This window comes from Mya arenaria, chromosome 14 (genome assembly GCF_026914265.1).
Source record: "Mya arenaria isolate MELC-2E11 chromosome 14, ASM2691426v1".
NCBI lineage: Eukaryota > Metazoa > Mollusca > Bivalvia > Myida > Myidae > Mya > Mya arenaria.
The window spans coordinates 61,403,906-61,416,957 of record NC_069135.1 but is presented as its reverse complement, the minus strand read 5'-3'; the positions used below and the strand labels follow the sequence as shown (position 1 = coordinate 61,416,957).

The 13,052-nt window shown below is 36.9% G+C and overlaps 1 protein-coding gene across 2 annotated transcripts; it reads left to right on the top strand.

Moving 5' to 3' along the window:
* The first annotated feature begins 882 nt into the window (after positions 1–882).
* Positions 883–12,552, top strand: LOC128216889 (uncharacterized). 2 transcript variants are annotated; one of them, XM_052923588.1, is made up of 5 exons: positions 883–1,017; positions 5,508–6,505; positions 9,332–10,141; positions 11,011–11,296; positions 11,566–12,552. In XM_052923588.1, the coding sequence occupies exons 2-4, from the start codon at positions 5,515–5,517 to the stop codon at positions 11,214–11,216; spliced, it is 2,007 nt and encodes a 668-aa protein (XP_052779548.1). In that variant the 5' UTR covers positions 883–1,017; positions 5,508–5,514; the 3' UTR covers positions 11,217–11,296; positions 11,566–12,552. The 2 variants fall into 2 exon arrangements, with proteins under 2 accessions (XP_052779548.1, XP_052779549.1); XM_052923589.1 differs by lacking the exon at positions 11,566–12,552 and having other exon boundaries at positions 9,332–10,179; positions 11,011–11,236.
* Positions 12,553–13,052: the final 500 nt, after the last annotated feature.

Here is a 13,052-nt window from a genome sequence, read left to right as displayed (position 1 = left end):
TCATTTTTATTTGACACATGATCAACCTCAAATTTTCAACATAAAGGGGAATTTAATTCCGCCGATATGCTATACTTAGATCTACTGATCAGCTCTTAATTCAGAAACTTATAAAGATCAAAGAACAAAACTCGCGCAGGGACCTTGACCCAGCAATGCGATTGACATTGACCTTCGCCTTGAGGCAAAAGAACTCAAGTGTCGTCTTAAGGTGGTCACTGATTGAAAGCTTAATTCAAATCGCATACTTGTCTTAAGCGAATGACAGCGTTTTGAACGGGAGACGAAAGCGGGTCGGACGGATAAAAGTCATGAGTGAGATTCATATCTTGTCCTACTTAAGATGGTAAAGCGTATGCAAATGGAGATTTTACAATTGTAATTGCCGCGGGATATTCGGGATGGATGCAGATCCCCGAAAAGAAGGCACCCAGGCTTCAGGATCAGCTTCTGGCATTACGTTCTACATGCCTTGGCAGACGATTGGAAGAACATCCTTCCTAATGTATTAAGTCCCGTCTGCAAAGAGTTGCGCAGGGGTCGGTCATATTTGGTAGCTAGGCTAAATATGACTTCTAAATAATATAATTTTCTATAGAACAAGCATAAGGGAAATAGACACTTAAATGTACCATAGGATTCATAAGGATTAACGGAGGTGCTAAAACTTTAACATATGCCTATAAAACCAGATTTTGTTATCGAATAATCATTACTTTAATCGGCAATAAATAGCGGACCATGATATACCGGGATTTATCATCTGTTCTTATTGATCACGCAGTCCGGTATCAACATAACACGGGTACCGGATACCGGGTTTTAGCACCAACCATGATAACCTCCCTTATTTCTTATCAAGGAAGTAACTACTTTCGTTTTGGGAGACGCCTGAAATTCGTTGACTATCCAAACTGCAACTATTTTAATAACACAACCACTTGTGAAAGTAATGAGTTGTGTTCTTAAAATATTTGAGTAACTATCGGAAAGGACTTTCTTCAACAGTCAACAAAAGTAAGTGTAAAATAGTATTATTTCGGGTGGTGATTAAACCCGGTATCCGGTATCAATATTGGGAAAATCCGGTATCTCTGTTTATGATACCTGATTATGTCGATATCGGGTGTTTCGTCATAGTCGATACTGGTAAATATAACATTCTCTAAGGTAATCCCGGTATCGATAGGCCCGGTATCAATGTCCACAATAATCAACTATGACTTTGAATATCCTAAAAAACAACAGAAAACAGAGTTTGATTTCAAGATCGAAAAATAATATAATTAACATGCATTAGTAGGTTGACAGTCACGTTAAAATTACACACTTTTATCAAGCTGTAAATCTTAAATACAATATATTTTATTTCAATAGTAATTGTCTTTTAATTCTAGTGTGATATTTGGCAGGGACTGGGCTTTTTCACCAAAAATTGTGAAGAGGCCTAGCCTTTTCATTTTGGGAAAATTAAACGCGTGAAATTCTGCAAATTGGGAAATTTAAATGCGTAAACGTCTCAAAATGGGAAATTCCACATATGAGGATTGAAGACACCTTTAAACACGGGTCAAGGTATCTATATGAAACTTGGAACTCATGTTACAAAAAAAGGCTCATATCATACATGTGAGTCTTCTTCTAGCTGATTTTTTTCAAAAGAAATATTACCTTTTTAATATGAAATGTGTACAAACACTCCACAGGGTCAAGTTTGAAAGGTCTAAAATGTATGGACTTCCAATTGATAAGCATGTAGATCTTACTGGGGAGAAATCATGTTTTTGACTTCACTTTTTTAACATGACGCAATGACAAGAGAGGGAGAGGGACAAGTTTTAACCTTCATAGAGTTGAGTCTAAATCGAGTTAAAGAATTGATAACAATATACGGACGTATTGGTCCTCAAATAACGTTTATATTATACAGAATTCTTCTTATGTTAACTAAAAAAGATAAAAAGAATTTGCTCGAACAGAATAAATTATTATTGTAAATTTTTGAAGTAAGATCTTCCTTTTTGGGAAAAATATCTGGCAATTGTGAAAAAAATATCTGGAAATTGGACAAATATGCAATTTTTCCCAATTGTGAAGTAGCCTAATTTCGGCCCCTAGCAAAGAAGGTGAAAAACCCCTAGTTGGGGAATAGATTTGGAAAGAAATAATTCATTTTAATGAACACCCAGTGTGTGTTGATCTTTAAAAGTTAAAGTGGAATAGGTCTTATATGTATGCAAAATCGTATACCATAAATGTGCAATTCTGTTGTCTACATGCCTTAAAACATGTCTTTGCTAGTGTATGTGTTGTTATGGCAATGGGCTTGTAATGCTTAGATCAAAATAAATAGTCTGTTCTGGTCTGATTTCAAATATAACAGCTACAAACATGCCTATCTGAGAAAGGTTCTGTTCATTCCAAACATGTGGAAATTATAAGTACAGTGAAACGGTTGAGAATGTATATATCTTATAATATTTTAAATTCAGGTATATGCGGCATGATAACTCCCCGCTGTGCATCCCTTGTTTATTGCACTTATCTCACAGCATGTGGTCATTTTCCTGTGTATCTGTTAATTGGTACATGGCCTTTTAAAGTTGACACTTTCAGAGTAGATAATCTCATTGTCCGACTTATATATATCAAATTATTGTATAAACAATATATATAACTAAATGAATTAATCAGAGTTATAAACAAATACGAGTAAATATTTTAACACTCGTAAGTGATTTAATATTAATAAATACACAGTTATGATTTGACGTTTACGGGCTCTGAAGTAATCAATACTGACCCATGAAAGAACATGTCATAAAAGACTTATCAAAGGGCTAATTGGTGTATCTTATTGCTGCCTTAAACCCTATGGCATTTGTGGTCTCATTCAAAAATGTTGTTCTGAAAATTACTTCACAACATGCCTTGTTTTCGATGCACAAATTTCTCCCTAAATATACGAATACATCAAGAAATGAAATATTGTGTAAATCGTGTGATTGTACATAATTGTAAGAGAACACTTTCTCTTTAAGTATTTCCAAAATACATAAAACTCAAAGCAACATATTTTATAATGAATAAAAATGACACTTATATCATATCACATTCTTTATAATATTAGCATTAGCTAAGTGCTAACTGCTATAATGTTAAAAACAATTCGGTGTAGCATAATATTTTATTAAAACATTTTCTTCAGATTTAAAAAGAAATCAGAACTTTCTATTATAAAGTGGTATGTATGCAAAATAAATATTGCTATAAACATTTTATTGTTTGATGCAATAATGGAATGAACATCCCGACACTGGCGCTCACACATTCATTAATTGGCAACACGTGTGACACGTGTCATAAAGGGGTTTCATTTCACCATTAGTTTTGGTTAGAGTAACTTGAAAATGACACAGTTTATGATTCCGGGTTATGTTGGTACCGGGTTTTACGTCACAGTCAGTACCCGGTAATATATAATACTCTCTTCAGAAATCCCGGTATCGATAGGCCCGGTATCAATGTCACTGGACTTAGAAATACTTTCATTTATTCCGACATTTTTGTTTCCATGTTGCCAACAGTTTGCCGTTCCAAAAAAGCTTACAAGGAATCCTGGCCTTTGTATGGACTAAGTTTTAGGGCAGGTTTAAGTTTTAGTCCAAGTTGGGATTTTCACTTATAAGTCCAATACCATTCATTCAATTGACTTAATACTACACACAGTTGTTCAGTGCCATTACATAAGGAGGTAAGATAACTCCATGGGCCGTATTCAAAAAGCATCTTAATAATATTTTTCAACTAAGTGAAAAATTGCCACTTTTTCTAATTTGAATTTTAAGAAAACGAACAATTTTTGTACAACAAAAAAATGAAAATAAGCAAGAAAATGGTCTCAACAAGATATGCATATGAATAAATCTGATGAAAAGTAGCGGGTATTTAAAATAATCTTTGTCAAAAGTTACGAATTTCTCACTAAATTGAAAATATTAACTAAGATGCTTATTGAATTAACTTAATACTTCACACAGAGGCTCAGAGCCATCACATAATGAGGTTAGATAACTCCATATTATCTTTTATTCAAATTATGGCCCCTGATTGACTATGGAACTTCGGTTAAAGTTTTAGGTCAAGTTAAAGTTTAGGGCAAGTTGGGATTTTAATAAAAAAAACTTCTACACCTTTCATTCAATGCACTTAATAAAATTCAAAATTATTGACGACCATCTTACAACAAGAAACATAACTCCATTTTAACTTTAAATACAAATTATGGCCCTTGAATTATTATTTTTTTTTTTATTATTGTAATTTCCTTCTAAGAACACATGTTTATATTCTTAACCACATTTACATTAAGTGAAAACGAGGTATTTGAATGTCTTGCGTCATTGTTCGGGCGGGCTGGCTGGAGGGTAGCATCAAAGGCATCTTATGTATCGAACAATTTTAGATAGGGTTGACATAAAAAGACGAAACTTGGTATATACGAAGATACCTTTTATGAGAATGCTTTTGAGGCCCCTACGATTAAGGTCAATGTAACTTTTTATAGAAAAAGGGTTGGTATTGAATTACTTAAGTAAAGGTCTACATATTGTGACCAAACATGGTGTATAGGAAGAGTTTATAGAGACTTTTTCTGAGATTGTGTTTTGGGCCCCGAGATCTCTGGTCTAGGTCAAGGTCACTGTTGTTAAAAAAGGAACATGGTAAGTACTGAATAACTCAAGTAAGGGTTGACAACGTGTGACCAAACTTGGTATATAGGACAGGTTTATGCAGAGCTTTCATGGTTTGCCTTTTGGGACCCTAGGGTCAAGGTCACTGTTACCAAAAATAGATTACAGTTTCAGTTATGTGGCCAAACATGATATGTAGGAAGAGTGTATGGAGGATTTTAATGAGATTGTGTTTGGGCCCTTAGAATCATGGTCACTGTTACAAAGAAATAGAAGAAAGCAGTTGAAACTGAACCTCTTCTGTCAATCATTAAAAACCTGGTTTTGTCACATCGCGATTCTTGTTTACATATTACATCGTTATTGTATTCACTTCTAAGTTAAAGCGGCGTAGTTGAGCGCGCTGTCTTACGACAGCTTTTTTTTAGTGTTTCCAGGAGGTCTCAAACCAAACTTTTAGCTACCTTCAATTTGAAATGGTGCATTCTTGTGTGATGTTCGCACATTTTCTTCAATAGAATGCTCACTTAATTTGTTTTCTCTTTTATTTCAATATAGCAGAAGAAGGTAATTAAATTGGCAAAAAATGCATCATTGCGGCTTTCAAATTTAAAAACTTTCTGTGGGGACTACCCCCACCTCCCCTGTCAACAATTTAATTTAAATAATTTTCGGTTCTGGGGGAGTCGCGCATGTCAAAATATTACGTTCCTTTGTTTTCCCCCTCGATTATCAACTCCTGGGTCCGCTCCTGTAAATCGTTTAGAACTTCGTAAACCGAGTGTATATTTGACAATCACATTATGATTTCAGACTCAAGATGGATGCAGTCTCAGGGAAAAAGGCACCCGAGGGAACTGGATCTGACCACACATTCTGCCAGACATGTGCGAACGATGGCAATGACATCCCTCCTGATGCCTTCTGTACCGTCTGCAAGGAGTTCCTGTGTTCCAACTGTGCCAGAGTACACAAGAACATGACGTTTACCAAAAGCCACCCTCTTCAGGACAAGAGTACCATGCCTTCTTCACTCCAACCAGAGAGTGAGAATAAGCATTTTACGGAAACATGTCAACGCCATGCCGAAGAGTTCATAAAATACTTTTGTCCCAATCACGAGACACTTCTGTGTGGAGACTGCTTGGCTGAGAAAGAACACAGCTCATGCACTATTGAAAGGATTTCTCAAGTGGCAAAGCGGTACAAGGAGGGCCCAAAATACAACGGTCTGAAGGCAGGACTTGTCCAGGTGGTCAATGACATCGGCAACCTTTCGGACAACATACAAGCGAGCATGAAATATATTGATGAAGAGTGCTTTTCAAATATCAATGCGCTTCGAAAGTTCAGGAATGAAATCAACCAATACCTGGATAAGAGGGAACAAGAGTTACTGGAAGAAATTGAGCAGAAGAAACAAAAATCACAAAGCCTGTTGAGTGAACTAAAATCAAATTGTCAAGACATACAAGCTGCCAGTGAGAAGCTCAAGGTCGAGCTACAAGCCAAGGAGGTCAACAGTAACCAGTTGTTCATATCTGGAACAAGGGCAATTAAGGAGTTAGTCGGTTTTCAGTCAGCCCTTAAAGACATCAGAGGTAAAAAAAGTGTGTCATACTTCAAGTTCACAAGGGACCCCACCACAAAACAGCTGCTGGCTTCATGCACAGCAATTGGCAGAGTGGATCAGGTGGCGTTAGATTTGGCAGACCATCTGGCATCAGATTTGGCAGACCAAGTGGCGTCAGATTTGGCAGACCAGTTGGCGTTAAATTTGGCAGACCAGCAGACAAAACCTCAGGTGTCAGGTAAGCAACCAAAGCAGTTATATTACAATTAGGTTTCATGTTTTATTTAAATCTTTTATTTTACGCCATGTGACTTTATTGCCCTCCATTCTCCATGTCACTTGGGATTCGTATAATTTCCTTTAAAACACAAGTTAATCCAGAATCGGAAGCGTGTGCTTGAACGTGTGCGTGTTCATGTGTGTTGTGCCTGTGAGCGTTCTATGTGTTTGGTTTAGTATTGAATTAATTATCTGCAGTGTAAAGTACACAGCGTATGTCTTGGTATGACCTCAAAATGCGTTGTTTTCAAACATTGCATCAATTCACTTTATTTCACTTTTTCAGACTATTTTAAGACGGCATTAACATTTATTAATGGTACAGCGTTGTCATCATAGGTAGCAGTATCGGTAAAAGATTATTTCATATATTTATATCTTTTATTAAAAGATATCTGTATTATATTATAGCTTGCATAGGCGGCAGTTCCAGTCACATATTTATTATATTTGTTATATATATATATATTAGTGATTGCAACGAGTACCCGAGTACTCGAGTACTAGATCAATCATCAGAGTAACCGAGTACCAAATCACTGCTCGAGTACTTTTTTTTATAAAACTCACCAAATACACGATTTACAGACTTAAGTTTAAGATCTGACGCGTTTCCAAGACGATAATTTACGTTACCTCTAAACCCCACTGTGTATACAATTGACCCTAATAAATTAATTATATATGTATGCCTTACAACTTCAATCACTGTACACTTCTCTTCTTACTGATACTGCCCACTTTGTTTACATGGTTTACTTCTGATGTTGATACCGCCCTCAATGGTTACACTATTGCAACACTGTTTACTGTTTGGACTTGCATTGTCCCCTCTGGTTACACTGTATTCTTCTTTGGTTGATACTGCCTCATACACTTTATACTTCTCTGACAGATACTATTCCCTGTGGTCACACCATATTCTTCTATTATAAAATCTTTCCCAAGTGGTTACACCGTATACTTCTCTGACTGATACTTATAGTTTTCTGATTGATAATTTCTCCTGTGATTACACAGTATACTTCTCTGACTGATACTTATAGTTTTCTGATTGATAATTTCTCCTGTGATTACACCGTATACTTCTCTGACTGATACTTATAGTTTTCTGATTGATAATTTCTCCTGTGATTACACCGTATACTTCTCTGACTGCTACTTATAGTTTTCTGATTGATAATTTCTCCTGTGATTACACCGAATACTTCTCTGACTGATACTAAATCCTATGGCTACACCATTTTCTTATCTGATAAAAACTATCCACAGTGGTTACACCTTATACTTCTCTGACTGATACTATCTCATGTGGTTACACCTTATACTTCTCTGACTGATACTATCCCCTGTAGTTACACTTTATACTTCTCTGACTGATACTATCTCATGTGGTTACACCGTATACTACTCTGATTGATACTATATCCTGTGGTTACACCGTATTCTTCTCTGACTGATACTGTCTCCTGTGGTTACACCGTTTACTTCCCTGACTGACACTATATCCTGTGGTTACACCGTTTACTTCCCTGACTGACACTATATCCTGTGGTTACACCGTATACTTTTCTGACTGACACTATCTCCTGTGGTTAATACCGTATACTTCCCTGACTGATACCAACCCCCATGGTTACCCCGATTTTTTCTCTGACTGATACTGCCGCCAATTGTTACACCGTATTCTTTTCAGACTGATTCTGCCCCAGTGGTAACATTTTATACTCTCTGGGTGATACAACCCCCTATGGTCACACCGTATACTTTTCTGACTGGTACTGCCCCCTATGGTTACACCGTACTCTTCGCCGACTGATGATGCCCCTGTGGTAACACTTTATACTTATCTGATAGATACTAACACCTATGGTCACACCATATACTTCCTTTGACTGATACTGCCCCTATGGTTACACCGTATACTTCTCTGGCTGATACTGCCCCCTATGGTTACACCGTATACTTTTCTGACTGATACTGCCCCCTATGGTTACACCGTGTACTTCACTGATTGTCACTGTCTCATATTGTTACACCGTACACTCCCTGGCTGATACTGCCCCCTATGCTGGATGTTTCTTTATAACAATAACTTTAGGACTTGTTTGTGATTAGTATCGAAACAAGGGAGGCACAAAGTAGTTTATTGTCAGTGTGATCACTACTTGAGTGTTATGACAAAGCAGCTGATAATCATTAAAAAATAACGGGCGAAAATAAGAAGGGCGGGTAACCGGAAACAAACTGGGTGTTTTACATTTTATTGGGTGTTTCACAAACTATGACACCAATATTTTGCTAAGTATTTACTGTAATAATCCTTTGATTTCATTCAAATTTAAAGGTGTTTAAATACATATTGTTATTCAAAATAAAGGATTAATCCAAACACACTTTTAAGTATGATTGTTCTAATATCATTTGAGATAACATAAATTTTATCACCAAAACTGAGTTATAAGTTTCAAAAATATGAAATACACAAAACGCGGCAAGTGTAGTTAATTATATGAATTATGTCCATACAATTTACTAATTGTTTAGATTTGCAAACAATCCCAGAAAATTTATTTTAAAGCTTCAAGTATCTCTTTGTGTACATGCCCATTTTTATATTGTTTCATACATGAACGTTCCATCAAGGTCATGAACACATCTTTAGATACATCTGTTCACTATGAACATATCTAAGTTTGCTTAATATTAAATACCTGCGAAGTAGACATAAATAAACCTTTTTTTCAAGTTGTTGTTCATGAAAAGTTTTATTTCGATATTTCAGCCTTAAACCAAGGCCGTGCAGACCTAAGACAGTACCAGTTTAGCAAGCTGTCTGGCATTCCAGTGAAGACGGCAGCAGACACTAGTAACTGCTTCCTGACCGGTGTGGCCTTTCTGTCCAGAGACAGGCTCCTACTGGCTGACTTCAAAAATAACTCAGTAAAGCTTGTGGACACTACCAACAAGATGGTGTCCCAGGTGAAACTTCCAAGTGGCCCGTGGGGCCTGTGTCTCCTGCCCGGGAACAGGGCAGCCGTCACTCTACCTTTGGTGGAAAAGATACAGTTCGTATCTATTCAGGGAATTGTCACACTACAGGATGTTGTTAAAGTAGATGGAGCATGTCGTGGAATAGATTTCTGTGATGACAACTTGATAGTGTCCTTCCTCCAACCAGGTAAGGTGGTGATGATGGACATGACGGGAAAGGTGAAGAAGAGTGTGGACAATGACAGCAGTGGAAAACCTTTGTTTCAGCATCCGTTGAATCTGACAGTGACCAGAGAGAGCCAGACTCCTTCGGTCCTTTATGTCTCAGACTGGGACACCCACACCATAACCAAGCTGAGCATGTCACTAGAGGTGCTCCAGTCGTACCAAGATCCGTTACTGAAATACCCATATGGTCTGGCACCCGTGGGGGACAACCAGCTGCTCGTGTGTGGGAGTATCAGTGACAACATCGTGTTACTGGACACGCTCACAGGCGAGATAACCCAACTGTTTGGGATAAAAGAGGAGATAAAGAACCCATACAGTGTGGCTTACTGTTCACAGAAGAAGACGATGTTTGTCACCTGCAGTCCATCAGGTAGACCTGAATTGGAGAATTTCGTGAAAGTCTTCAAAGTTGCGTAACAATTGCATTAACTTTAACATAAATTGATGTCAGTTTAAAAATATGTTATGTGTCTTTATGAAAAGGCATATGTTTTTCAGTGTTACTAAAAGAGTTAATTCGGCATAAATTGTATTATAATCTAAGGACCTTTTCTTTAATTCTAATCAATGTGGAACAGATAAAATAATTGTAATATTGTTATCTTAGCTATGCAAACAAAACATGCTTGGTTACCTTCTAAAATATTCTTAAATATCAATGCATATATTTAGTTATACGAGGGATGATCAATAATTACGTAGACTGGTCCCATATTTTTTTTCATACTACTTGCAACATATTAAAATTTGTACCATTTGAAAGAGGAAACATTTTTCTATTGACTGTTTTAATTAGAATAGCATAAATAGCCTAGTGCGAAAAAATGATATAATGCAACCATAGTAACGCGCTACCGGCCCAGGTGAAGTTTTGTCGTACGTATGCTGAATTAAAAACATCATGAAATAAATATCAGCTGCAGAAATCCGCGTTTCTGTTTGACGAGGTTTCCGTGACGTCATCTGAAAATATGACGTCATTCGACCGTTACATATTTAAATAAACAACATCTGCACACAGCATTCTAACCACCGAATTAAACATGCGGAAAGTATTTAGCAGTATTTATTTCTCTTGTACAATGATTTTTAATTTACAATAGCATAATAACACTTTAATATTGGATCGATTGGGGAATATTCAAATTGTTGCAAATTATTGTGATGAACACTAAAATGTTATCAATTGTTCAAAATCACATTTTGTTATTTTGATTGCCGATGTGTATGCATTTGTAGGTGCACGCGCGCTTGGTGCCACGCATCCTGACCGACATCGAGAGAGACAGGTGCATGAAGGAGTCACGACTAATGAGACCTGGCTATATCTGAGAGACTCAGAGATCCAGAGACCAAGGCACAGTCGGTTGTATGGAAGAGAGGTGGGTCACCGCCACCTGAGAAAGCCCGAGTTTCACGTACCGCCGGTTAACAGATGTACATGATGTTTGCGGATTGTCGGGGAATGATCCTGTGTCACGCGGTGTCTGTTGGGAGAACGGAAAACGCGGAGTATTATTCGAAGGTAATATTAATTTAAAGTAAATAACAACAATTTTCCATCAGATGAAGTTCAGTTATTTTTACTTTGCATATTACATATTGTAAAACCTGTTCAATATATCAACATTGGTGTAAATTCATTCGCGCAAATTGTTGAATCATAATAGAGATACTCTTATTTATCTTTTAGTTGTCAAACACCAGTCATGAATATAAACGCAAAGTAATTAGCACACTCCTAACTATAATGTGGCATTATGACTCTTAAAACTTTTTTAACATTGTGAACAGGTGCTCGGCCGTGATCTCATCCGGGCGCTTAGAAAGATGAGGAGAGACATCCCTGTTGATCATTTCATCCTCCATCAGGATAATGCCCCACCTCATACTGCGGCCACCACTCAGATTGATATTAGCGTCAAAGGTATAGAGGTTCTTCCACATCCGCCGTACACACCTGACCTGGCCCTGTTTGTCTTTGCTATTTTCCTGGAGTTGAAGTCTCACCTCAAAGGTCGCCGATTTGAAAGTTTACGGGACCTACTATCGGCTGCAGACGCATTGATACACCAGTAACCAGCAGATTACTATCGGGATATCATCTTCAACAAATGGCCAAAGAGACACGAACGCTGCTTACAATGGTCTTTGAGAGTAAGTGAGATCACACCAGACGTATCTTGAACAACTTCAGGATAGGCGACGTCGTTGATGATCTCGAACTGATCGCGACGCGAACCGACAGCGCGATAGTGTGCGTCTTCAAGTAGCCGTGATTTGGAGTAGACATTTCTGATATTTACAGACGCAGTTGTGGATAGAACGACGTTTTTGTCTATGTACTTTTATTAATGCAAGTCTTATACTAGTAATGATATAGAGACAGTCGTATTAATTGATCATCTCTCGTATGTCACCAATTCATGCTGTTGTCAAGAACCTATAAGTATAAACGACGTTTATATGATGACGTGTGTACATGGATAAATGTTACCAATATGAGGACAATGGATAATTGTAGTATTAGTTTACTTTAACTCACATATTATCCTGAATAGTTTTTGTGCTGTATTTTCCTAAAAGCCATAATTGTATGGCTTGTTTGCAATTCGTCTTGAGGAACAATGCAGCAGTTGTTGAACACAGAAATGGGACTCAGTTTCTGGTTAAAACGAGTTTAAGTTGTTATATATGGACTATACATTTGTTGATTATATTCAAATACATGATAAATGTTGTAAGTTTGACTTAACACGTTGGGATAAAACAGAAAATTTCTTTCCGAATATGTAGTCAATTACCTGTGGTTTCAACTTGTTTGTATTTTAATTATATATTTCGGTTTCGTTGTTCAGTGTTACAATAGAAACACCTTAAAGCGACGAAAATCCGGTTTTCAAGATTTGTGTAATGAGATGAAAAGGACAAATTAAATAGAAAATAAATTTATAGATGGATACGGGAAATCATAAAAGGTAGATATGCTTCCTTAAGTTAAAATAAAAGCCCATTGGTGAAAACTCTAGCGCTTCTTATTTTACACTAACTGCATGTAAGTTATCAATAGTTCAATTTACACTAATCCAATACAAATGATTGAAATGAAAGCCTCTTAAGAAATTACGGTATAAGCTAGTTCAGTATTATAGCGGTAGCAGATACATCCATCATTGACAGAACAAAAGAATAAACAACCGCATCAAAAATATCTGTCAAGGATAATATGAATGTAAAAATTACCAACATCAGATGCACATGTTTAAAACGTGCTTCCTGGA